Genomic DNA, 26,746 nt, shown 5'->3' with positions numbered 1-26,746 from the left:
CCTGCCAGTTAATGAAGGGCTCAGTTTGTCACTCCGGTAGGACATGTTTCTGTCCTCAGCGCTGTCTGACACCAGGACACAGACATTGTCCTGAGGCTCTGGCAATAGGATTTTAGGAAATGCTTTCCCTTCATCTGTCAAAAAAATAATTCATCAAATAACTGTGTGTGCAATCCAAGTCCCCTCTGATTACAAACCTGAATTTGCCATTTAATGAAGAAAGCACTTAATCAGTTGAGTCACTGTACATAAAGACATATTGTAGAAGATGGTTCACGGTGCATCTAACTACTTTTATCCCTAATTATATAAATTTGACTGGTTAGTCACTACATTACTGAAAAGAAAAAACAGAGGCATTTTAAGTGTAAAAACACAAACCTCTGCAGCTTGATGTTCCTTGCAATTCAAATAAGATGGATTGTGTTGAATTGCTGGTTCCCAAAGCAGAACAGACACAGGCTGCAATGCATCTGTATTGCTTCTCACTGCTGACCACGACTTTACAGTAAGCAAAGAAAAGGCTGCCACTGCCGTGTTTCATTACAAGCCTTATACATCCTGAACAACTACCAGAGGGTTCAATCCAGAGCTTTCCTTGACAGCACACTTCAGAGTGAGCTTCTGAGGATTACACTATCACGCTCCCTTTGCAGCTCACATCTCACATGACGTGAAAAGGTTTGGCTTCACTAAACCTACAGATCTCATCCTCTACTCTCAGTAATTCCAGAATCCTCATCGAAGATGCTGTGTGTATGCAAGTGAGAAGGGACATGGACAGGCACGTAGCAGGAAGAGCACATGGAAACTTGGTGAGTCTTGGGTTGTGGGATGCTCCAGAGTACACCAAAGGCAAGGTGTCTTCAGGGAAATGGCAGGAACAGCCTGGGACTTGTGGCTGACAGAGGCACAGGGCTGAGCTGGTCTGCCAAGGACAGCACAAGTATATACAGAAATGCATATGCACAAATGCATGTAAAAAGGAATAACTGCTTTACTGCCCTAACTTACATCACATCCCTAACAGATTCCTGTGTGCTATGCCAAAAAACCCAGCCTACTCTCTGTGACTGGGGTGGCTGCCGGATCAGGCCCTGAGGCTGCCCTGCCCACAGTGCTGTGCACTCTCCCACGTTCCCATCGGCCCATTTGAAAGGAGGGCATTGATGTGTCTCCATAATGCAGCCATTACCAGCACGACACCGAGACAGATCAATCAAAGGCAACACAACAGCCAGATTCAGAGGATTCCAAAAATTGAGGTCAAACTCAGTAACTCTTAGACAGATGCCCAAGAGAGAGACACGTACATACAGAAAGGCAAATTTTAACTGTGCAAACCCAAAAATGTCACTTGCAGTGATGGACTGGATGTGTTTGGGCAAGAACTGTTAACTTCCTCCCCCATTACCACCCCATGCCTCTGCATTAGTGCTGGCATAAGGTGCCTCTGTCCTGACTCCAACCTTTCCTTTAACACGCAGCCCTCTGATTTCCCTGCAAATGGCTGTCCCGCTGCTTTGCTGAGCCCCAAAGGGAAGATTGCAGAATACCTCTCCCTAGGAGAGGCCCACTTTGTGCTAAATCCCAGCTGCTGGGTCAGTCAGGTGCTGGAGACCTGTCTTAGGTGAAATGTCCCAGGGATGGGGCGACGGATGCCTGGGAAGCACCTCCTTAGAACAGCGCTCGGCTGCACATGAGCTGGTTGTTGCAGCTGCTGGTGATTTACGGACTCCAACATCAAGGCTGAGAAGCCCAAGATTTTCCTAGGTTACACTGCTGGACTTGCACCAGGGAAAATAAAATCCCTGTAAATCCACTCAAACCCACAGTTTGGCTTAGTTATCTCCATCGACCTTGGCTTCCTGCACATTTTCTCCTCAGCTGTTTGGAGTCAGGAAGCTACTACAATGATTAAACTATTCATATTATTGACAATTATGCGTGACAGAGTGGCATTTAAAAACTCTTCGTGATACAACACCCCACTGCAATTAAAATTTGCAAGCAGACTAACACAGCAAAGATGACTGAATTTGGTGATGAATGACAATCTTGATTTCATGATCAAATTCTGAATCAAACACCAAAAATCTAAACATCCGGCTCCACAAGGCATTGAACACACCCAGCTAGTAAATACTAGCGTGAAGTGACAACACATGCTTTGGTCCCTTCTTCACTACTATCACTTCTATCACTACAGTAAGCTGCCAAGAGTTTTTTCCTTCAAAAAGAGAAAAATTATTCAAAATATATCTTAAGTATCCTAAGATGGTTAACACTGCATGAATTAAATGTGGACTTAGCCAGTGTGTGAGTGTGCAGTGCACAAGTTTCCAGAGAGCTAGCAATTCGTGCATGAAGGCAAGCAGTTCTAGGGACTTTTCTGGTGCTCAAGGGCAAAGATGCCACAAGACAAGCTATATTAAGACTCCCAAACAAAAGCTGTGTATATTGACAGTAAGTCCCCACACCAGAGATCTTGCAATCTGAGCAGACACCGAGAAAAAAGCAGGGGAGGAGGAAATGAGGCCACAAAGTGGTGGCTGAAGCAAATTTCATCCAGACCAAGAGTAATCTTGTTCCCTTGGCAAGTGTGTGTCTCCAGTCCTGCTGCCTGCCCTAGACCATACTACCTCATTTTGTCTTGTTCTGCTGGTAACTACTTGCCTCAAAAAGCAATGTGAAAATACACTCCTATAATGCCCCACTGATGGCCAGCAGTGAGTTCCTGCCTCCTCTCACCCTTTAGCTGCAAACTTCATTAAGTGTTCAGATCTCTCTCTGAGCATCACTCAGAACCTGAGCTTGAGAGAGCCTGAGAAGAGCATTCCTCTGCTCCCTTTCTAAGGACAGGAAATTTCTCTTTATCCTGTAAAGCCATTCCCACTTCTCTGCATGTATGAGGGGACCTGTCCACATTGCGTGAAAAACTCGTGGCAAAGATGAGAAGTGCACTCGGTTCTCCCCGGCTCACATCAACCCCTAAGAACTGCAGCATCTTACCTCTCTTATTTGCTGGCTGAGCAGAGTTGGGTTACAGCACAGAGACAAGACCTCGTTATTATCCCCAGTCATCAACACTGTGTTCATCTGAATGCTCACACAGGACTTCTTCTACCTTTGGCTTTCAAATTTTGGCTATCCACAAGAAAAGATTTTAAATCTAAACTCATAGACTTTTAGCAGAGATCTTCACTTCCAGCACAGTTGCTTATGAAATGACTGTAGGGTCCAAGAGCCTTAAAATTCTCCAGCTGATGAGAAATTACGGATAGCATCACCAAATGCTGCCAACAGCCAAAAAACATTGCTAGAAAGATCTCTTCAGCATGCATGAACGGATGCATCAAGGGCAGTTGTGTCTGTACAAGAGAAATTCTTTCACTGTGCATTTGGGGTTTAAAGTGGGAACTCTGCACAGAGAGAATTGGTATTTACTTCTAAAACAGGAAACTTGCTTTGCATATTTCATTTTGACACAGTCATGCTTGTCTTTTATTTCTGTAAATAACAAGCTGCATCCTAAAAACCTTACACAGCTTACAAACAGACAAAGTCCCAGTGAGAATCTAGTGAGGCAAAGACAAATAAATGCTGATACTGAATTTTGGTGTTCCCAGTGAGACTGAGCAATGAATTATTCTGCAAATAGTATGTGGTTTGAAGAAGGTGGCGTTACCTGTGAGCAGTACCAGGAGAATCCATCCCTCATGCACTCACAAATACACAACAGCTGGGCAGTTTCCTACTCCCTCCTAGCCCAGAGGAGCTGAGCAGCTACTCTACATCAGTCTGTTCTCTCATCCTTAAGAGAGGCGACCCTGTCCCATTGACCAAGATGGACTAAGGTACTGTTATGCCTCCTCAGAGCGCTGCCCAGGATCCTGGGTAAGGATACAAGCTGTGCAAGCCTAGGTGAAGATGCAACCCTTGCTGTGAAGTGCTAGTACCCTTCCAAAGCACATGCTCCCTCATGCCAACTCCCCCACGCCCCTGGGCACACTTGGCTCCACCTAACATTTCCCTCTGGAGAAATATCCAGTGGTCTGCAGAGCCCCGTGCTCTGCAGCAGGGCATCAAGGTGCATTACCTGCGGTCTCCCTGTCCCCTGTCGACAGCTCTCCGTTGATGCCGTTCTCTTTGGTCTGAGCGTACGTCCCCAGCTGCTCGTGGCCGCCCAGTCTCGGCTCCTCGTCCTCTCGGTAGGGAAATCCATTGGCACTTCTGACCAGTCCAGCACCTGAACCACCCTGATCCTTAATTTCAGGTGAATGTGGGTGTGAAGAAGCCTCTGTTAGCTGACCTGAAGTCCAGTGCGGTGCCTTGGCTTCGTCTTTCCTATCCTCCGCCATGGCTCCTCGCCTTCACCGCCTGGCCTGCAATGACACGAGCAGGAGAGATCAGCTCCGAGGGCGTGACCACCAGGCAGTGACCAGGTGCAACACAGTCATGTCACCAGCAATGCTGCTGGTAAATTCTGTCCAGCAGATAAGGGAGGGTTTAAACGCAGAAGTGACTCTGTGTGTTTGTCCTGGTCAGGAGCGAAGTAATTTAAGCCCAAAAGAAATCACCAGCAGTAAAAATTATGGATCAAGTCCGCCCTGACTCTCATATGCCTTGCAATTATTCACCCTAGTTTCTCAAGGGCTGCCCCGTCGTTAATCTGACTTTAACTCATTAATTACACTTAAATGTCGACCCACTTAACAAGAAGTGAATCTGTCATCACAGTGCAATGACACCTTCCTGGGGCAATAAAGGGAAGAACATCACAACTGCCAAAGAAGTGAAGCTGGTGCTGCAGTTGCAGAGGGCGGGTGCTCATCAAGCACAGAAGGACAAGGTACTGTGTCCTCTGCAGCATGTACAATCTGCCACTTCTGGGACAGAAGCCACGGCTGAGAACGTGCACTGGGTTCCTGAAGAGAACATATGTGCTGTTCGACCCTGTTTACATCCCCCTCTTACTTGTTGTTTTCTGAACATTCACACTCACTCCCTTTTGTCCAAAATGGTCTGTGGGGAACAGTGTTTCTCATACAAGCAATTGCATTCTCTTGTGACTATCAGTATTTATAAACAAACAAAACTAATCATTATTTGCTGCTTCACATATATTTCATTCCTCTTCATTAGCTCTCATTTGTCCAAGCCAGGAAAAGAAGTCACTGCACAAACCACAGGCTTTGGATACTCCTCACAGATAAATGCAGCTATAGCTCCTCAATATGTAAACCTAGTAAGACAATAAATCATAATCTGTGTTTTGATGATAAGACAACCTCTGCAGAAGAGAGGAAGGCTTGCCCTGAGCTATCTACTTCAAAGTGAAAACCAGCATGCCTTTTCCAAAAGCACTTGCTACCTCTTTTTCCTGGGAGAATAAAAACACATAAAAGAAATCAGCTGAACGCAGTCAACCAGCCACATTATCACAGAGGCTGAGCAGTCTAGAAAACAGTGCACAAACTGGACAATGCACAGATTCTGCAGACATTTAATAGAAACCAGAAAAAAACCCTAGTTTCTACAAAGTCAGGTCAGTTTGCAGAAAACTGTTTAGCATTAAAAAAAGCTATTGTTATTTGCCAGAGAATCATTCCCAATTGATAACTCAAACTCTTTCTGATCAGTTATTATTATTTAATTATAATAGCTTTCAAAGCTACTTTAAAAAAAAAACAAACCAAAACATGGTGAATCACAAAAATTAGATAATCACAATATGTGACTCAAACTGTAGTTCCATACCAAAAAGGACTAATAACTCTTTTGCCTCCTGGTGAGATCATATTGTTTTGGGAAGCGTAGCTTTGCCTGCTCTCACCCTAGCCCAGCCCCATTCCCTGGGAATAACTACCTGCACGAGGACTGCAGCAGCAGGGAAAACTTCCAGCTTTCCTCTGAGCTGGAATGAAAACGGGGGCTGAGCAGTATCACAAAGCAAGGACACCTCGCAGTCAACCACAGAAACACTAAACGCGCTCCACACCCCTTTGCCTTCCCCACCTCCCTTACCCTGATGGGACATTCATCAGTGAGATATTCTGTATCTACAGCCAGAGCCTTAAAGCAGCCATCTCACATCATACCAGGAAAGCTGATGGTGTCATTACGAAGGAGAGAGTCTGAGCCGAGCAAATACCCTCTCCTACGTACCCTCTGCATCAAGGTCTGTTTACTACATGACACTAGAGAACATCTTCTGATCACAGCCTTCCCAAAACATGAGGCCATGGGACAAATGTCTCCCTTTGACTAGGAATGAGCAGTACACACCCAAAGCCACCAGCATCTGGGATCTGAGGACAGAACAGAGCCTGTTCTAGGAAAAACATGAGACATTCTCATTTATGTCTCTTGAGGAAGCAAGGAAAAAAAAAAAACCCACAAAAAATTCTCCAAATCAACCAAACAAAAAACCCAAGCCCTAACTCAAGGCTTCCCTCACCAACCCATGTGTTTTGAACTCGACAGCAAGTCCCAGGAGCAGGATGAACCTGCCCGTCAGCTTCAGCACTTCCATCCCTGGGTCACCCATGAGAGGAGCCCAGAGCTGCAGCAGGGGCAGGGAGTGTTATGCAAGAGCCAAGCATGGGGAATGTTGTGCTGAAAATCACTGGGGCAAATGTGATGGTTATATCCCACCACCACAGTTTGGAGGCTATTATCCCTGAAGTACCCTTCCTGGTTCCAGGCAGACACTCCCTGATTCACTTGAAGCTCTTGAGGAAGGATATTCACATCCTCACAATGGACTGTGCCACAGAAGTCCCCTGTGAAAGTAACAGAAGTGCTTTTATCTTTAAAAATAAATACAGTGGGCAGACTTCAATGAGAACTGTGTGTATCTGGAGGCAGAATTTGGCTCAGTATTTATAATAGATGGTTACAGAGTGAAACATGGATGAATTCATTCTTGACTCTCTGTTATTCATCAAGTGCTCTCTCAGAGTTTATAATGGTAGTAGAGACACAGCGAGTGAGTCACGCACTGCATCTCTGTACTCAACAACTCAGCAGTGACTATCTGCTGCATGGCCTGATTCATCCACAGCTCGGGTCCAAATCCAGAATACATGGGTGTGCTTTGCATCATTCAGGTGAGGTTTCTTTTCTGTCATTTCATTAGCATATCATGGAATTAAATTAATGGGGTAATTTAAATATTGATACAGAAACACCAAGAGTGGACAGGCAATATCGTAGAATATAAATAGTGAGAGATTTGCAATAAGAAGAAACTTGAAATAGCTTGGGCAATCTAGGGAAACACTGCACTTCATGGAAGCAAAAAGTTCCTCTTTCTACTATAAATTTCTTACTCTTTGCATAAACTGCAATGAAGGCTTTCAAAAAAAATCAGAAAAGAAAGGGCAGTCAGTCCTCTAAAATGCCGTGTTGTTAGTTAAAACGAATTTGGACTTGTATGAGCATTTCTTCCCTACCTTTTACAGCAGAACTTCATTTTCAGAGCAGCAGCCTTACCACATTTGGCCTGTCACCTTAGCTGGCTGAAGCAGGTGCTGGACCACAGCAGGAAGGGCAGCAGAGCCCACAGGCAGTACCAGCCTTGGCTGCACCAACACCCCAGCACAGCCCTTAATCCAAAGCCATCCTTGGCACACCGTGCCAGTATGTCCCAGGGCGGGATGCGTTAGGCACACGGCATGGGATGGTGGTAACACCCCTCCCTCAGGATGCTCCACACCTTGAAGCCTGTTCAAAGCCAGCTGTGCACATCAGCAGGAGTGGGGTGGGAAATGCCCCCTCCTTCCAGAGGGATCAAGCAGGTGCTGTTGAGCACCACAAACCACACAGTGATACCAACCCATAGCTATGGGCCACGCACAGCCCTCCCCAAAAGGCTTTCCTTGTCCAGATTGACATGGAGGAGGCTACTGAGACCCTGGCCATTCCCTGCCCAGACACATCACGCTCCACTCAGCAGCAAGGAGGTACTTCACTGTTAAGTTCATGTACTTGTAACTCAGGCAGTGCATTGATGGGACAGCACTGTGGATCTGAAACTGGACATCTCGTCTTCTGAACTAATAATGTGGAGCAGAAATAATGGTGAAAACTAATCCCCTCCGCTTTTTCAGCCATTTGGGAACTGTATAGAGCCAGAAATTACTGAAATAACTTAGAATTAACACAGAGGGACAAACCTCGGGAGAGATACATGATCCAACTCTTTCAGATACCCTCCACATATTTATTAATCCATAAGCTCTTTAATGTGACACCAGCTCCTGCTGCCATGGCTGGGTTGAACCAAGCCCGAATGCTTTGAACTCCATGCACAGCAAATCACCCACAGTAATACAGCATGAGGCCATAAATGCAAAACCCAAGATAATGCTGATTTATACTTCCTGTCATGCTAGTTGTCCTTCTGTGTATTTCAGAGGTACATCTTGCAGAATAATCCTAGCATTATATTAACACTGCCTTTGCATATAACGGATTAATTTTCTATACATTTCACTTTTTAAGACAACAGAATTAGGCCAATACTGAAGGGTTTTGCAAATAGCCTGCCCTCCTGCTTCAAGCCATGTTTTTTACCTGCTCTTGTATCTATGAGCCCCTTCACAGGGAATGGTCTTCAGGACCAAATCCTGCTTCCCCAGAGGGCTGTTTAGCTCAGATGCCCCATAGCATTGACACAGTTGCCCTGCTCCCAAGTCCAGAGCCAGGAGAGGGAGGGGATTGCTCCATGGATGCAGGCTGGGGTGCAGAGGCATGGCTAGCAAGACTAGACCTCAAGTACTCAGAGCTCCCAAAACTCCCCAATGAGACAGCCTAGAAGAGATTTTTTTAAAAAATAAAATTAAGAAATTCAGAGAGTTTCTTTCAGAGAAAAGAAATTCATCAGGTAAGGTGTGCATCAGTTTTTGAAAAGAGAACTAAGAATTAAAGAAGAAATTAAGATGTCTCCAAAATGAGTTACACTGTACACAGATATGGTGCAATCTCACTTACACTGCTAAATAACACAGCCAAGAAAACTTCATGTCCGCCAAATGGGATAATAGATGCAAATATTAAATATTATGCACTATAGATTAAAAGGCCCTAGGGGAATCTGCCAGTAAATTTAACTTACTGACAACTTTTAGAAGAGCCTGGGAAAGTAGGTAGGTATCAGGAGGCTGGAATAGAAAAAAGAAGAGACAGAAGGTGGGAAGTCTCGATGGAAAAATTCCAATAACCTCCTGCCACCCCGCTCAGCCAGTGGTATGGAGTACCCAAACCCTAGCAGTGCTATTTTCTTCATGGAGTCTTCACATATTAACCAAACACGAAGGCTAATTTTGGATGCTATGAGCACGCAGAGAGCCTTCCAGACACATTTCATTCCTTCATTTCAGCTAATGTGCATCTTCTCTCAAATTAATGAGATTATTTCCAGATGTGAGCAGTGTGCTTTCCACTGATCGAGAAGCATGACAGAACACAGCATGGATAGGGAGCAAGTCTCCTGGTGTCTGACAGGGACCATGTTAGCTTCCCTCTCAGAATGCTCGGTCATGGTCCAGAAGCCACAAAACGATTAACAAAAGTTACACTTGATACTAAATGACTAACTGCTGTAGTTCTAGTAATATGGTGTATTATTAGAAAGAATTATACATTCTCTCCATGGGAGCCACTTTACCTCTCAAGCCTAATAAAGGATGAACAAGTTTCTCTGATGCTTTATAACAAATATGATTTATTTCTTCCTAGCCCACTGTTTGAGTTATTACCCTGCTGCTAGATCCCTCTTTCTTGACAATATAAGCAAGCCTATCCCCTTATATACTACCTTGTATCCATTAAAAATGCAGGCAGTGTTCATCTCCTTGCACTTGTCTTAGTGTTTGGTGGGTTTTAAAGTCTTTTCCATTTCCACACTGCAAACAGCCAGTCAACAGCCACATACTCTTTGTGGACAATCCTTTTGATTGCACCTTGGATTTTGAAATGGATGAAAAATAACAGATGGCGCCTGGACCAGAGGCTGAACAAAGGAGGCTCACTGTGGGAAGGCAAAGAAAATTTACAACAATCTGCATCCCTGCCAGATTTGAGAACAAGGGATGGCTGCAGCCTTGGGAGCAATGGATCAGACCTGCAGCACTGGTGCAGCAGAGGCGAGTCCTCCGATCCTCCCTCACAGCGTCCAGCCCTCTGGCAGCAGGGACTTTAACCCCTCATGGAGTTCCACTGGGCTGGGCACCAGCGCAGGCAGGCACGTGGGAATGGCCACCCTGCTGCAGCAGCGGCACAGCTCCTGATGAGGGGGAATGCTTTCACTTGGAGAAGTGTGAATCCCACCAAGAGCCCTGCTCTGTGCCGAGTTACAAACGCTGCTCAGCCAGGTGGAGCCCCTGGATGATGTACAAGAGGGATGAGATGCAGCACCCTTTGGTAGGAAGCAGGTTCATTCCACTGCAAAACACAGGAACAGGTACGAGAATGAACCTTTCAGGTGTTACTCCTTCCTCCCTGGAGAAGTTGTCCATGTCTCTGGGCTGCTCAAAAGCAGGGCACACCTGAGCTGACCTGCCGCTGGATGCTCCCCTCCAGGAGACGTGCTTGCCCAGCATGGAGGGCTGCCCTCAGTCCCATGCCCAGGGACCACATCCACTTGCTCAAACTCCAGAAATGTTCAACTGGGGGCCCTTCTCTCTTGCAAGGGCAAAATCATGGCCCTGGCAGCTTCTGACTGAAAAATCCCATTAAAGCTATCTACTACAGAGCTCACTTCTAGCTACAAAGAATCCCTGTACACCCCATCCTGCTCCAAGACCACCCCCTTTTTGTCAAACTGTTTCTATCCACAGTGCTGCACTTTTACACCATTCACCGGCCATCGAGCACCCTCACACCCCCCCATCTATCATAATCATAACTGCTTCCCGCAGGAGAAAGGAAAGGCACTTTAGCCGGTGAAGGAGTTGGTAACCATAACAACAGCACCATGACAACTGTAAGGGATATCTGAAACATGAAATAAGGCAAAAACTTGTTACCAATAAATTTGGTCCACAATAAGGATTGCAAAAGCATTAAAGAAGCCATAACAGTCAGTGCAGGTGCCAACACAAAGAGACACGACTGTCTCTGGGTGAAATTGCACACAGTCCTTCTGCACATTTTAAGATGGGGCATCAGGACAGCCTCATCTTCTGATCAGTAAAGAGAGGAGGCAGTTCCTGCTCAAACCTGAGATCTCTCCTGCCTCAGGAAGTTGGAGGGGCTGAAGGATGGGAGGATGTGCTGCCAGGAAGCCAGGACATTCCATGGCGGCTTCCAAATTTCTCAGTGGAGCTTTTTTTTCCTCACAGGACTCACTGAAACAAGCCCTGAACAAGAAGAGGGTTGCTCCCAGGGGAGCACCTCAGAGTCAGACACATGCATTGATTTTTCCATCAAGCTCAATTCCAAATGGGCACCGTGAGCCCCCCTCGTGCACGTTAGAGAAGGTATCACAGCTGGCAGGCTTGTCTGAAACAGGAGCCTACACAGCCATTAGCAGACATCCAAAGGACCTGTGCCAAGGCTCTGCCTTCAACCCTGACAAAGATTCAACAACTCTTGTGGCTATATCAGCTTTTTAACCCCCAGTGCAGAAGGCACAGAAAAAAACACCATGAACAAACAGCACTAGCTCCAAGAGCTGTGGCAGAGAAAGATATTTGGAATGTGATCAGACATCAAACGTTACGAACTGTGGCCTTCTCGGGGCTTTTAAGGGGGAATTTTGCAGGATTGCTCAAGGAGGGACACACTAAGCAATGGATCTTTCCCCATTCAAATACTTCATCACCCTCTGCACAGTTTTCCCCTCCTAACCCCCTTGTGCCTTTCAAATCGCTGCAATAATCTAACTGGAAATTAAACCTTTCTACGTGGTAAACTTTGGAGATTTTCAAAGTCTATAATGAAATAAACACTCAACAACTCAGTCCTTATTTGTACTTTCACAGTCTGGTTTTTTTGGTACCAAAGTAATTATGAAAGATTTGCCTCACTTATTAAAATAATAAATAATTTTTCAAAAAGCTCAGAAGAACAGAGGAAACCTTCAGCTTAAAGAGGTGATCTTGAAGGGAAAAGGAGATCACCCAGGAAACCTGACTCTAAAAGAAGAAAGTTGGGGTTTTTTTATATTTCCCTCTTACCATAGTCACTTCAAACCTTGGCAAAAAGACAGTTGAAGATCCACGACAGAAACAAACCCTGGTTGGCGAACAAAAACAAACACTGAGCGCTCGGTTCCCCTCCCTACTGCCACTTCCATTATCATTTTAGTGCTTATAAACAGCTGTGACAAAGTCATCTCCTGCTTATTTATTGCACAGGTACAGAAGGTGACAACAGCACGCACGACACAGTTTATGATCTTCTAATTCTCAGACTCGTATCTTCAAGCCTGTTGTTTGAGGCAGTGCCAGCCAAACTGTGTTTGCCACAGCTGCTGCAAAGGGGTCACACAGCCAGGTGCTTGCTCTGCTCTGAAGTCACTCTGATCAGCACTTGGACAGGGTCTGGTAAAGATAACCCATGAAAAGGCTGGAGTGAAATTTTGCGGGTTTTTTTGCCCCCACACTGACCTTGCTAAGACACATGGATTTGATGTTGCATCTCTTTTGTCAGGAGACTCCATGAAGGATGACAGCTCACATTAGGGAGTGAGGAATTAATTAACTATGCTAATATGTTACTTGCATATTCTCCATGTAGGACAGGGCTTTGCTCTGGCAAACTGCAGTGGAGCCACTCTGCCTGGACCGTCTAGTGGAGGTGCTACAAACTTGTCTGCTAAGAAAAAGCTCACACAACAAAATCTCACTTACCCAAAATAAGCACTTTAACTACACCGGTGTGCCTTTCCCTTCTCTGCACACATTAATTACTTTCACATCCTGTATTTCTTCCAGTTTCACCGAGATCTCATCTAGCATGACACATTTACACATGATCTTAGCTTTATTCACTGAGCTTTTAATTAGGAAAAAAAAAAAAAAAGCTGCCTCTACAAATGCATCTGCATTTTTTAATTTTTTCAAAGGTCTTACCTACCTTTGGAAACCAATTCAATCCCTGCTACAACACCATCTTACACAGATCTTTGGGAACATCATCATGTCAGCTACCACAAATGGTAAAAAATGTGTCCTGGGCTAATTTCTGGCAGATTCTTTTTATAAATAAATAAATGCAGGAGAATCAGCCTACAGCAAAAATATGGAACACAGCTCTCTGCACCCTCTCCAGGGCCACAAACCAACACAAAAACAGGCAGCTCAGGAATTCCAGGGACAGAGTTCCTGATACAGCTGTAATCCTAACTTAATTCTCTTAATTCTGTCCTTCCATATGCTGAAGTAAAGGAACAAAGGCAATTATTCCATAACTGAACAAGCACCATAAGGATGCTCATGCTAAAATGAAGCACGGAGACGGGAACAGGAAAGGATCTTCAAGGCCATGTGCTGCTCCAGCTTGTCTGGGTAAAAACCTTGTACCTGTGAAAAAAAGTTTCCTCCCCAGGTCAAGGGCAGCAGATTATTCCTTTGCTGAAGAGTGTTTTTAGCTTCACTTCCTTACACTCAGACACACCAGGCAACCGTGCCAGGCACACAGTGGAAGCAGAAGCATCTTACTGTCTCCCAGAGGCTTTGTTTATTCGTGCTGAAAAAGAGCATCAGACGGAAGAAAGCTTGTGCCGAGGTCCCTCCAACCCAGACTCACTTCAGCATCTTTGACTCTCAGTTTTGAAGGCAGGAAACCTTCGAGCAGGTTCCCAAGAGTCCCCTGCAGCCAACAGGAGTCCAATGCTTTTAGCTGCAACACAAAACTTCAAACTGTAAGCAAATAAACAGTAATACGGAGACAAAGGATTGGAAAAGTGATTGGGAAAGAGGTTATTTGCAAACATGGCCTGTTTATATATTTACAGCAAACTAGCTGTGGATTAGCGAGTGCTAGAATTTTCTTTCCTAGGGAACGCCTGAACAGTGACTGTTGGGCTGCAAAACCTTGGGCAGAAGTGGTGGGATTATTTCATCCCTTCATAGTATTTTCTAATCAATGATGTTATAAATAAAGGACTTCTTCTAAATTAAATATACCCTTATGCTTGTATGACTTAAAAATATGCTGTCCACCCACATTCAGCAACCCACTTGTATGACCCATGACTGTACACCAAGGCAAATAAAATAACCTCTCCCCATCTGGAAATGAGAATACCCAGAAATCTTTTGTGTTCTAAATGCTCTAGACAGTAAAATCACAATATTTGGGATATAATTTTATCATGTGCTAGCTTTACCCTGCCAAATCTTGACTCAGCCAACCTACAAAAGAAAACAAAGCAGGCAACCACTCCTCCACACTGTTCAGGCATAGGGACAGGAGGGCAGGGACGACAGAACTGAAGGAACCTGAAGCCACAAGAGCCAGTTTTGCAACCCTGGCTTTCAGAGGAAGATTTTCTTTCAAAAGGATTTCAGTTAAGTTCTTGGGATGTGCACGGAAAGAGAAAGAGGAATTTAGATGCCCTATCTTATATTATAACTACAGTGACATTTTAAAGTTTAAATTTTAATTCCCTGGGTTTTTGAATTAAGAAAATTAAGGTACCTTAAGTATGAGGAGGAATTGACTCACTGAGTCAATTCAGCCTTTCTGAAATCTTAATTGCAGGACTTGCTGTCACAGCCAAGACCTGTTTTAGAGACTCGTTTCCTCCCCAGGCTCCCACAAGTGTATCCAACTATCCGACTCTTGCTGCAGGTTGGGTTTAACCTTGTTCTGCTGTCACCCCTTTTCTTCCCACCCTGTGCCAAGGGGCTGATGATGTGTATGTGAAGTCAGTGGCATTCTCCTTGGATAAAATGAAGAGTGAGTGAGTTTGTGGGAGGAGTGGAACAAGCCCGGGGCCAAGGAGTAGGGAAGGGTAGGAAAGCTGCAGTAGATGAAGAAAGTGCATGTCAAGAATGGTAAGATGTGACTGATGAACAAATTCAGTTACTGAGGAAAAAGTCTGGGAAAAACCCAAGCCATGGGGCAGAGTGTGTGTCATTTCAGTACAGAGGGACAACCAGGGGGAAGGAGGGATTTGCCATCTTCAATCAAACCACCCAGTGTAGACTCCTGCCACGAGCAGTGCCCAGCACAGGCTGCTCCACATGCAGAGGCAAGAAGCTCCACAGACCTTCGGTCTCAAATCAGCACGTTCTCAATGCACGGTCTGTACCCAGTGACACAAACCTCGTGTTTTCCATGGCAGGCAGGTGCCTTCACGTCTGTGAGGATCCAGATCATCGTGCTCTTTCCAGCACTAACACTGCATACAGCAGATACCCCCAAGATGCCTTTCTGGACAAGGGAAGTGACCTGTGTCCTTCCACGGACTCCCATCAGAAATTTCCATTAACAGGACAAGAAGACAAAAAAAGCACAACAGGCACAATAAGTCATGCAGAATATTGATGGACACAGAAAATTCACATATGTTCAGGTGCTTCTGATGTCTTTTTTGAGAGGTACTCAGGATCCAACATATGATTCATCTTCAGTTTCTCTGTACTTTTGCAAGAGCAAAACAGTCTTTCAACAGCACTAATGCTGATGTTGGTTTAGGATGCCTGAAAGCATTAATTATTAATAACAAATGAAGTAAAGCAGACCTGGAAAAGGTACAGAGAGCTCAGAGTGGCTGATAAAGGGTTTGGAGAAGCTTCTGTGCAAGGAATGACTAGACATGCTAAGACTCTTCATCCTGGCAAAGAAGGGAATGGGAAACGTGTTTATAAAAATACGTGCAGATGTGCAGGGAGAAGATAAACAGACAAGAGAAAACAAATAATTCCTCTCTCCACACAGAGCTACAGTGCATCAAACAGAACTCACTGGTGGCAGGCTCCCTGCAAGTAACTGGTGATTCTTCTCACTGCAGGGAATTACACTGTGCAGGAGGTGGTGCATGATACAAGTTTACCTACCTTCAAAAGCCAACCACTGAATTTTATTTCCATTAATTTTCCCATGGTTTCTCAATCTGAGAGCCTTTTTGGGGAAAGCAACGTTTTTACCACATAAATAGTACGTAGATATAACACGGATCAGAGGCCTTATTTGCTGTTTTAATATTGACTTTAAATAATTGTGTGCTTTGCTGTCATTAATTTTTAAAGGAAAGCGTTTTCCATCGAGTGTGATGGAATGTCACATCCCCTCTCCGAGCATCACAGTGTTTAACAAATTCTAATGAAAATACACTGTATGACACAGACTGTACTGCCCTGTAATGAAAAGCACCTATCATTCAGCCAGACTCTAGCAAATAAACAGCTCTGCTGGTCTGATGAGTCCCTGACTGAAAGACAACATTACATCCCAGGCACGTGCTGTTCCATTTCCTCCTGCTGATGCAGCAAGAACAGGCCATGCAAACCACACCTTACCATTAGTGTGGGGCTGGTGCACTACATGAAGGAAGGGGCTGTCCATTTTCAACCTGTTCTGTGGAATCAGCTTGATCCCCTCAAGCTAAAAATCTACAGACAGCACACAGTGACACTGAACGAATGATCAGGTGGGGGACATCAACAAGAAGATCAGCTGAGAAAAGTGTTCTGGGGTAGGGGTGATGCTGAAGAGGAAAAGCACAAGAGCAGCAAGGAAGACAGATGGCCCTTCCAGAAGCACCTGGTTATGTATCTAGAGCTGCCACTTGTAGGAGGTCTGAGGAGATACTGTATGTAAATGTTTTATAGATGAGATGCTCAAAGCTGTAACAGCATAAGCAAAGTCCTGTATGTTTTCTTTTTCATTTAGGGCAAGCAGTCTGAAACACATGCCCCACCACTGACCTCGACTCCGACCCAGAGGGGCTGTCTCTGGCTGAAAAGATGATTCATTCACTTTGCTAGAAGGGCTGAATGAATAGGCAGTATTCAGACTGCAGAACACTTATCACTTGGGATTCCCTCAAAATTTAGGTCTGACATGACTGGGTCAGTAACCACGCGCTTTTGTTCCTAACTCCTTGAACAGAAATGTCTCCTTGCATCCTTCAGTGGTTCCCACAAATCAGGTCGATTTTTATGGCTTGCTAATTATTACTGCTAGACTTCTGCCAGGCTTCAGGATGAAAAGTAGTGTATTGCTGAAAGCTCAGGGCACAAAACTTACAGAATAAATCACTGTCTATCTGGCAGCAACAAAATCCAGCCATGGCAGCCACCTAAATATACACATCTGGATAGTGCTGAACTTTATTTGTTTAAGAATGGAAAGTTTTGTTCTGCTTTTGTTGACAGAGCATACTGAAAACTGCCAAAAATGCCAAAAGAGAAAAAGAAGTAACTGTCACGAATCAGATTTTGTCTAGAGGTGTGTCAACATCTATCACACACAAAACATTAAGGTTGCAAGGTTACACCTCGGGAGTTTGGCTGTGAAAGAAATGAGAGATGACTGGAAAATCCTAACTGGGTCTCCATCTGCATATGTACTAAGCTACTGCCTCTCTCCATAAACACAGTTTATTCTTCCCAATCCCTCTGCCTAGATTATTCCAGTCTCTACTGCCCAGCCCAGCCCTTGTCCCTGTGGGCTTCAGTCCCTCACCCAGGGCCTGTCCATGTTTGCTGTCCAGACTGCAGCCTTCACCACTCTAGACTTCGCAGGTTTTATCTGCCTGGTCCACTTCTAGGTCCTCTCCTGCAGGTTTCATCCCAAGCAGCAGTTTCCTCATTTCCATTCCTCCATTAACTTACAGTTTTCTTTACTGGCCTTCTCTCTTATCCAGTCACTCTCTACAACTTGTCTCCATTTCACTGCTTTCCCATCCTCACCTTTCCCCTCATGCATTTTTTATCAGAGTTGTCCCTTCTGCCCCTGACTCCCTGCTTCTACAAGTTCTTGGCCATATTTTCTTGGTTGCCTCTGCATCCTCCTCCTCTCCCAGAGACTATAAGCAAAGGAAAGGGAGATAATTCCTTTTTTCCTCCCACTCACAGTGATATGGCATGACATGGTCAGGCTCAGGGAGGTTAGAAGCAGCAGAGGCTCTAGAAAATCCCTCCTGACAACACATTTTCAAAAGAAATGTTGTCCCCTTCTCAACATCAAGGTCGCTAAAGAAATTCACAGACAAGACCTTGAGTTAAAACAGCAAACCTGGCTTCCTCAAGCCAGCCTGGGAAGGCAGCCTTGCTCCAGGGAAAAGCTTGGGCCAATACATGCACATAAGGACACAACCTGAGCCTGACTGCCAGAGAGGGAAATTGCAGCCTAAGCCACAAGAAGTTTGACAAAGCAGAAACAGAGTTTTGAAAAGGAAAGTATCAAGCTATCGTAGCTGGCAGCCTCACCTACAAGACCCTGACCAGAAAACGTGTGAATGGATTTGCGTGCTATGCTCAGATAGGCACTAGCAGGTAGGATTGCTGTAGCCATAGTGATGGCAAGTACTGCAGGTCTAACGTTCTGATTTGAAGCACAAGGTAGAAAGACTGCAAAGACTTTTCTAAAGAGGCAGACAACGCTTCTTTGTATCCCCTGAAAGAACGTACAGGTTCCAACATAACAGCTTCAAACAAAAGCATCTCAAAGGCTTTGCTATACCCTTTGCTATACCCTCTTCATCAGCAGAGATCTCCTGCCACTCAAATCTGGGCTCCATTCCTGCCCAAACTCGTGCTGCTGCTGCTGGAGTGGCTCTGGGGAAAAGCCAGTTTGGATGCTGGGAGTGCAAAGGGAATGGTTTTGGACACAGGGTCCTTCTTGCTGAGAGCAATGTAGTGTTCCTGTCTCCTGTTGTGGATCCCATAATCCCTGGTCCTTTCCTCTGGCACTGCCACCACGATGTGCCTGAGCCACAGCTGCCCTCCCCAGGCAGGTTCCAGCAATTCAAAGGAGCACAACATGCCAAGGCCTCCCCCTAATCTCTTCTGAGTAACCAGCAGCAAGATACTTGCCCCAGGTCCAGTCTCAAAGGTGCAGAAGGACTTGAATGTACTCAGCCTGGGCCCAGGTTTGCCATTACCAGCATGCAGGCTACAGCACAAAAAGTTATACTGAGGTTCCTTGCAGCCCGTGGGACAAAATTCGTGCAGAAGAGCAGGACACCTTGTTCTGAAGTCCAGACACCTCTCCACTTCCAAAAATTTTCAGAAGTAATAAACAACCTTTGCTTTCCCTACATCTAGACTTGCACAGCTGTTGAGGACAGAATACCCTTTCTTCCAGAAGATTTTGCTGCAAGGAGACAGAGGACACTTAGGAAGGCTTTCTGCCTAAAAGGGAACTCTTTCTCAAAGGCAGTTTCAAAGCTTCCTCTCCCTCCCCGCACAGCAAGAGAAATTCTCAGCCTCTCTCTGATCCGTGAGAGGAGAGAGATAACATTTACAGAAATGCTACAGGGCTGCTGTGGCCTGGGGAGAGTTGGGGAGGGCCAGTGATGATAAAGCCCAGGAGCGAGCAGGAGGCTTGCCTTTCCCTCTGAGGCCTGGTACTGCCTGGCAGGGCTGAGAAGTCTGTAAGTTTTAAAGGGTCTTTGCCTTCGAAATAAACCCCTTTTTGAATCCTTTCCACTGCCTTGGCATTTGTGGGGAAGACACCTGCGTATGTTTTACCTTACAATGACGTGGAACAAAAGAGCCCCTCCATCAAATGTTGGGCACCACTACAGAATGTAGCCATGAAGAAACAGTAAATATAAACTGCCCCCATACCAGTGTGCCCTCCTTCAGTCTCACTCCTCTCTCATCCCCCCTGGAGAAAATGAGAAGATGTGCCTTGGCATCCAGCCCACGTCCCTCATCACACTGAACACCCGTACGGCCAGTGCCAAATCCTCACAGATGAAAATGCTGGTTCAGACACTGAGAATTCCTGAACAGTTCACAGAAAGTTTCCTCCCACTGCACCCCCAATTTCTGCCCTGCATTAGGCTAGGCTGGCATTTGGGGGCATCTTTTCAGGGTACAGTACTGAGGTATTTTCCTGCATCACTGGGTACCCTGCATATGCACTGTCAAGAACAAAGAAATTATGAAAAACACTTTTTTTTTTAAACACAGTACTTACACATTATAAAGGGAAAGATTCTGCTGCTGCCCTTTTAGCTGTTTCCAGATTGAATCACTTTACGTGAGTAAGGCTGCAGCACAAACTAGAAAGAATAAAATCCTAAAAGCTCCTTTTCCTGAAGCACTGCTAGGATCAAACCCTACTGTGTGCATACCAATCAGCAGAGATTTTCAGAGAGGATTTACTCTGGTGCTTTGTCAGTGTTTTCTGTGAATATTAAAAAAGTCAAGAGATTTTTCTTGAAGCAAATTTTTGCAGTCCTCAACACATTTCAATTTTCTTCAAATTTCTGATCAGTTTAGAGGGCTTTACTTGTGAAGTGGGTATTGTTAACATCAGGCTAATAAAGACTACAGTATCCACATCATTATATTTGACATAAATCCCACGATCAAGCACAGAAAATTACCATTTAAAAGATACGGCTGATGTTTCAAACATCACCTATTCAAATGATATGCTGCTTTGAGGAAGGCATTGCACTTTACTTTGTTGTTCAGCTTCCAAGGAGCATTGCTCATAACCACTTGCAGCTTCTGAAATACGAGTGGTCTTCTTCCCTTTGCCACAGCAAGAAATTACTATTGAGACATGGTTTTAAATAGAAGGTTTCTTTCTATCAATACTAAATGAACTCAAAGGTGACAGGAATTTACTGTATAATCAGTTCTCTCCATATAGCTAATGTTTCATTGCTGTCTTTTTTCCCAGTTGGGTATGAAACCCAGTGTGGCTCTATTTTCTTAGGCTCGTGGCATTTTACTGCCTTCTCTACTGGTTTACCTGTTCAAAATCCCAGGAGTTCTTAACATGAAATATTTCCAAAGTCAACAGGGAGATTTATGAACACTGAACAATGCTCTCTTTTTCAGGCCAGAACAATCTCCTGCAGCCAGAAAGGTGGGAAGGAGTTCAAGACAGGGATGATCAGTGCAGCATTCGCAGCCTTCTGCTCAAACGCCCAGATCAGTTCTCAGTCAGTGGCATCAAAAACAGTCACGGAAAATACTCTGCATGGCACTAGAACACTTCTCACTCCACCTCTTCTTCAAAATCTAGATAAAAAAATTCATTGCAACTTAATTCCCAACATTCATTTTTCCATTTCAGTCACTGCCTAACAAGGAAGACACAACGTCATAAGAACAGGAGCAGCAGAGAAGATGGAGCTATGCTAGGAAATACATTAAGGTCCCTGGATTATCCCAACTCTGCAAATCATTGTGTTTATGCAAGGTTAAATTAGACAGGAAAGGTTGCAAATGGACTTTTATACACTAAACAAAAATAACCAGTCTCTTGGCAGGAAAAAGTCCAAGCACCCAACGTGTTCTTGAGGGGGAGGAAGAACAGAGCAGTGCAGCCTTGCTGCACAGGAGATCAATACCTGTGAGGAAAGCCAGAGAGACAAGGAGAACTTTCTTCCCCACAGCTAAGATGTCTCTGTCCTTCCCCAAAGCCTAAGTGCAGCATTCTGTGTTACTGGCACAATCCTGTTATTTCTGAAAATCCTACTTTCACGACTTTTCTCAAGGTATGGGCTTGGTCCTGCTGATGGAGCAGGGATATCTATGATGGGAGATCACCAATGTACAGCTCCTGAGACAATGCTGTAGTTCTGCAGGTGAGCTACTCAAGGATATCTGGGGTGGGATGTTACAGTGTTAAATTCCTTCAACTGTTCATCTCCTGTAAGCAGGCTGTAGTTAAAAAAAAAAAAAAAAATCACTAGAACTTCATGTATCTAAGAGCTGGAAATATCCAGTACATTTTCTCATTGCAAATCAGCTTGTTTCTCAGCAGCTGAGTGAGCTGTATCTCACATTTTCTGACACCCCAGGATTACCGACCTGCATTCCCTCGGTCACTGTCTATCTGCAGGACTGCACATACGTGGCAGTACGAATTTATTACGTCCCATACAGCATCAAACACAACTGAACACGACACGAGGCAAAGCACCAGCCACAGTCAACTGATTTCCATGAGTTAGCATGTTTTAGCCATGTGGTGTTTACAAGATCAACTCATTAACAGAAGGTGAAGCATTCGATTCAGATCCTTCACAATTTCATTTTAACCCCTTCTTCCCGCTTGTCTCTGCAAATGTTCCTACATGTGGAAATACAGGATAATTCCATAGAGTACTCTGCAGTTTCTTGTGCATTTTCATGTGTGTTTGGATGGGGGTTCGTGCCTGCAATGGTGAATCAAAACATCAGTCCAAAAACCTGACTGCCTCAGGAATTACGAACGTGACATAACCGTGACGCCAGAACACATCTAAAAGAACGAACCAGCCATGTAAGGAGTACATCACACATCACTTTAATTGCACCCTCTTTACAGAAAGGACAACAATAGAAGCTGGTAAAAAGATGACGAACAATTTCTGCATTTAGCAACACCTCCTTCCATTTACTTCCTTGTCATCTCTGCACCAGAAACCCTGAAATAACCAGCATCACTGCAGTTGTAATGACTTGAACACCCACCTCAAGCACATACAGAAAAAAGCCTAATTTTGTAGGCTTTGGTGCTTTTAAAATATGTTTGTTACCATGAGAACTTGATTAAAATGCCACCCACAAGCTTGCAGAAGGGGGAAAAACAACAACAAAGCCAAAAAAATCTACTTTTAATCAGTGGTAGTACACTTGCTGCATTGCAGCATTTTCACAAGCTCCACAACCTTCTGCAGTAAGAGGCAGCAGAAATGCCCAGATAGATATATTTTGCTGAACACTTTACTCTGGAAAAAAATTAGCTGACAGTAGGATTGTTGCCCAGTACTATTACACAATATTCCATTCAAGGAAGATAAAGCACACACACATGTTCTGCACCATGTGACAAGGCTTCTTTGGAAAACCAGAGAATTACACGTATGTGCAAGGTGGGGGCAACTTCTGACAGCCACTCAGGACAAGAATTTTTTTGGTGGTATCTGAGATAAGGCTATGAAACACTCTGCTTTTTTCCCCCCTCCATCTTATCAATTTGCTAGCTTTATAAATTTATGCTGATTTTTCTGTATATATATATTTCTATACACTCAAATGATAGCACTGTATCATCTAGGTTTCTTGCCTTTTTTTTTTTTCTTTTTAATTTACAGTCTTATCTTTGGATTAATGGCCATGGACACTGCATTACTGCAGTCTGAACAGGATCCAGGGTTTGCAGAACAGGCACCCTGAGCTTGCAACCACTTCAAAGCAGGTAATTAGCACTGTGGCTGAATTAAAAGCCAGTAATAAACCACACAAGGTAGTTTGTTCAGCAGTGTTTGTGTGGAATGCTGCAGCTGATGCAGACTGTAGGAATGTCATGCAACCAATGGTGGGCCAGAAAAAGGGAAGAGGCCCACGCCTCTAAACAGAACAACCTACTGGCCACTTAACTCGAGTCATGTCACACAGCTCTCTCTTGGAAGAGACATATCTACTCCTCCACAGGAGGGAAAGGATGTAATTAAGAGACTGGCTAGATTGTATCCTATCCCAGGTGAGAACAGAGTGAATATCCCCATGAAAGATCAATCCCCCTCTCGAAGACACTATCCATGCCAAAGCATGAAGCATCCTTAGACTCCCAGTGACTAAAAACAAAACCTCTCCATGCTTAAGAAAAAGCTTGGCTTATCCTTCATAGACATGGACTTTCCAGGAGACTAATAACATTAGAAATTATAAGATACTTTAAATAAAGAGATTTCCCTTGTTTTATCTGTTGACTGCTGAGACTATCATTGTCTCACCTCTTCGCTGGATTATTGTTAATTTATTATTTGCTGGCAATTTGTCTTCTTCTATTAAGCATTATCTGCATAGAATTTGCTAAAACTGACCAAGGAATAAAGAATTTCATGCACTGATATAGGAGCCTTCAAGATTATCTCACTCAAAAAGAGGTTTTCTTTCTCCTACAACTGTGGTGTAATACAGATATTCCTAAATCACAAGGATCTTTCAAAAGGCAGAACAGTTTTATGGTCAAGGCACTGAGATTCAAGATCAGAATTAGTCCAGGTCCCTGGTGCTCACCTGTCACCATGACCTCGAACTTATGAATAAACAAGCCCGTACCTCAGTTCTCCCAGCTGTAAAACATGGATTACAATATTCTGGAACTTGCCTATTTGTGCTGCAAACCCTTCAGGGCAAGGGCTGTCTCTTCCCATATGTGCAAGGATGCTCTGGCTTCCAACCAAAACCTTTGGATCCAGATTTCACAAAGTTTTGCTCAGGAAAGGACATTTATGAGACACAGCATCTGCCTGGAGGCAGCACAACAAACTTGAAGCCACAAAAAGAAGACCCAAAAGGAGAGGACTGCAATACTGGCCAATGACATCAGAGCCTCAGCGACTTCCAGAGCACACTGGGAAAGCAGAGGCATCTGGGACACGTGTGCCTGCTTGACAGCTCTGGGGACAGAGGCAGCCCTGAGCTCAGCTCAGACCCTCGGTGCTGCTGAAAGGGACTCTGATCTCTTAAAACTCTCGATGATAAGCCAGGATTAGCAAGAATAGCCACAGTTTAAAATATGGAGTGAAGTCTCTGATGAAGGTTGCAGCCCACAAACTACATTAAGGAGTCCCTGTTGTTGGTGTGAAGAGAAAAACAAATGAAAATGCAGATTCTTATTTCAACTCCATGGGGCTGTTGGCCTGACCAACTGGGTTGTCTCTAAATTACTTAATTCCTTCACAGAATCTCCATAACACTTCCTACATCTTTCCTCCAGGGATCTATATAAAACTTGCTGCATTTTTTCTTCTGATGGATGCTCACTTCTAAAAATACTTTTACCAAGAACTGCCTTTGGTAGGAATTAAAAATGTGACACAACATAGTGCCAAAATTCATTTCAGAAAACATAAATGACAAGGTATGTACCATGTTGCCAATACCAAGCTAACTCCACAACTGCATAACAGGTCCTTAAAATTTCTCCCTGACATAAAACTAGTATTGTAAACACTCTGCTTTGATTCTGCCATGCCACCTCAGCTGAAGACGTGTGAACATACAAGCAACCCAAAAACACTTGGTCCCTAATTGTCTTGTTCTGTTTGTGCTCTGCTTTCCTGTCTGCTGTGACTGTCCACATCCATAACTGTGAATCAAACTGGCCAATTTCTATCACATCTGACAGAAGAGTGTAAGCTCCCACCTATCACCTTAGGAAATCTACAGATGGGTAAAGGAGAGAGAGGATATTAACTGCTTCTATGCAGGGAAGTAAAGAAGAGCTCATGCCGTATTTCTCCTGTCTGCCAGTGTCCTAGTGGTCAAATCAGTGGGTGTGGAGTCACATGCAGCCACAGCACATGTTCTTTCTTGCCCAATTAACTGTCTAAGCAAAGACAGGTAGAAGATGAAACAGGTGTTTGTTAACCTGCAGAGAATGAGAAGTCACTGCAGAGAGGATGCAGAAAGCTGCTGAGAAAATGCTACGTGGAACTCAAAGTAAGGCAGGAGACCCCCAAGGTCCAAGGAGTAAATGGAGATAATTCAGAGAAGAATCAGAAAAACAACACAGGGAAGGAAAGCCAGGGATGAAGGAAAGAACCAAGTGCTGTGGTTCTTAAAAGATCACAGGACAGAGTGTGAATCTTCCACGGGGAACCAAGGGGGTGAGAAAACCAGTGGTACATTGTTACCATAGGAAGGGAATACAGGGAGAGTTAGGGGTAGACTCGAGGTAGGGTAGTGATAAGTACAACAAGCTCCAAGTAGAAAGTCAACAGTGGATGCCACCCCACACTGACAAATAAAAACCATTTACTAAACATTCAGAACTTGTGGGGGGGGGTGGGGGGGGGAACAGGGCCGGGGAGGGGATCCAATTCCATTCTAAGGCCAACATTTACACAAGTTTTAAATGGAGTTGAACTATTTGGTCCATTTCTGTTCCAATATGCAGAAATACGGAGCTGCATGGCTAACTGGACTTTTGCAACATTAGAGAGAATGATATTCCCAATGGGAAACCATGCTAAAACAGCAGAGACAGACAAGAGACGAAGTTGAACTCCTGTATTTTACAACTCATCATACACTGGATTTTTAAGTAAAAAAAAAAAAAAAAAAAGGCACAAATAAAATAGGCTGTATAATGTTTGTCCTTTCATGCTGACACGTCCCCGGTGAACTGCACCCCGTGAGGAGGGTTTTCCATCTACAACTTCCCAGCATGAACTGTGGAGTCTCTAAGGTACAAATTACACTGGCAAGCGTGGTCTCACCTGCGTGCTGTCAGGCTGCTTACACCTCCACGCCTCTGCACAGGTTTGACTGTCAGCTCTTTTGGGTCTGGCACAACTCTGAGCACACAGCATCTAACACAACAGTGATCCAACTCAGACTTGGACACCTAGTTACTAATATTATGGTAGCTACAGCAATGAATCACAAAGCATTAAGAATCACAGCAAAAGCTGTTGCACACAATATCTAGTTCCCAGGCATGCTGCCATTTACCTTAGACTTGATCCTGTTGTGTCTAACTCTGTTTTCAGCACAGAGTGGATGTTCTCCTGATTTTTAGCAGGGAAACCGATGCCAGAGTAACTACATAAGCAAGCAAAACATTTTTCCTAGCCCCAAGGAGGTCGTAACTGAAATAA

At 44.4% G+C, this 26,746-nt stretch overlaps 1 protein-coding gene across 1 annotated transcript in view; it reads right to left on the bottom strand.

Annotated features, from left to right (window-relative positions):
• MAP2 (microtubule associated protein 2) overlaps window positions 1-26,746 on the bottom strand; it is a 213,858-nt gene that overhangs the window by 67,601 nt on the left and 119,511 nt on the right. The window contains 1 exon segment of the mRNA XM_050339292.1: window positions 4,100-4,385. Coding sequence (XP_050195249.1) covers window positions 4,100-4,361 — 262 coding nt within the window. The 5' untranslated portion in view covers window positions 4,362-4,385.

Source organism: Myiozetetes cayanensis, unplaced genomic scaffold (assembly GCF_022539395.1).
Source record: "Myiozetetes cayanensis isolate MyiCay16 unplaced genomic scaffold, myiCay2020 scf9, whole genome shotgun sequence".
Taxonomy (NCBI): Eukaryota; Metazoa; Chordata; class Aves; order Passeriformes; family Tyrannidae; genus Myiozetetes; species Myiozetetes cayanensis.
Note: the sequence above shows the minus strand (reverse complement) of the source record. Positions and strands in the feature narration are given on the sequence as shown.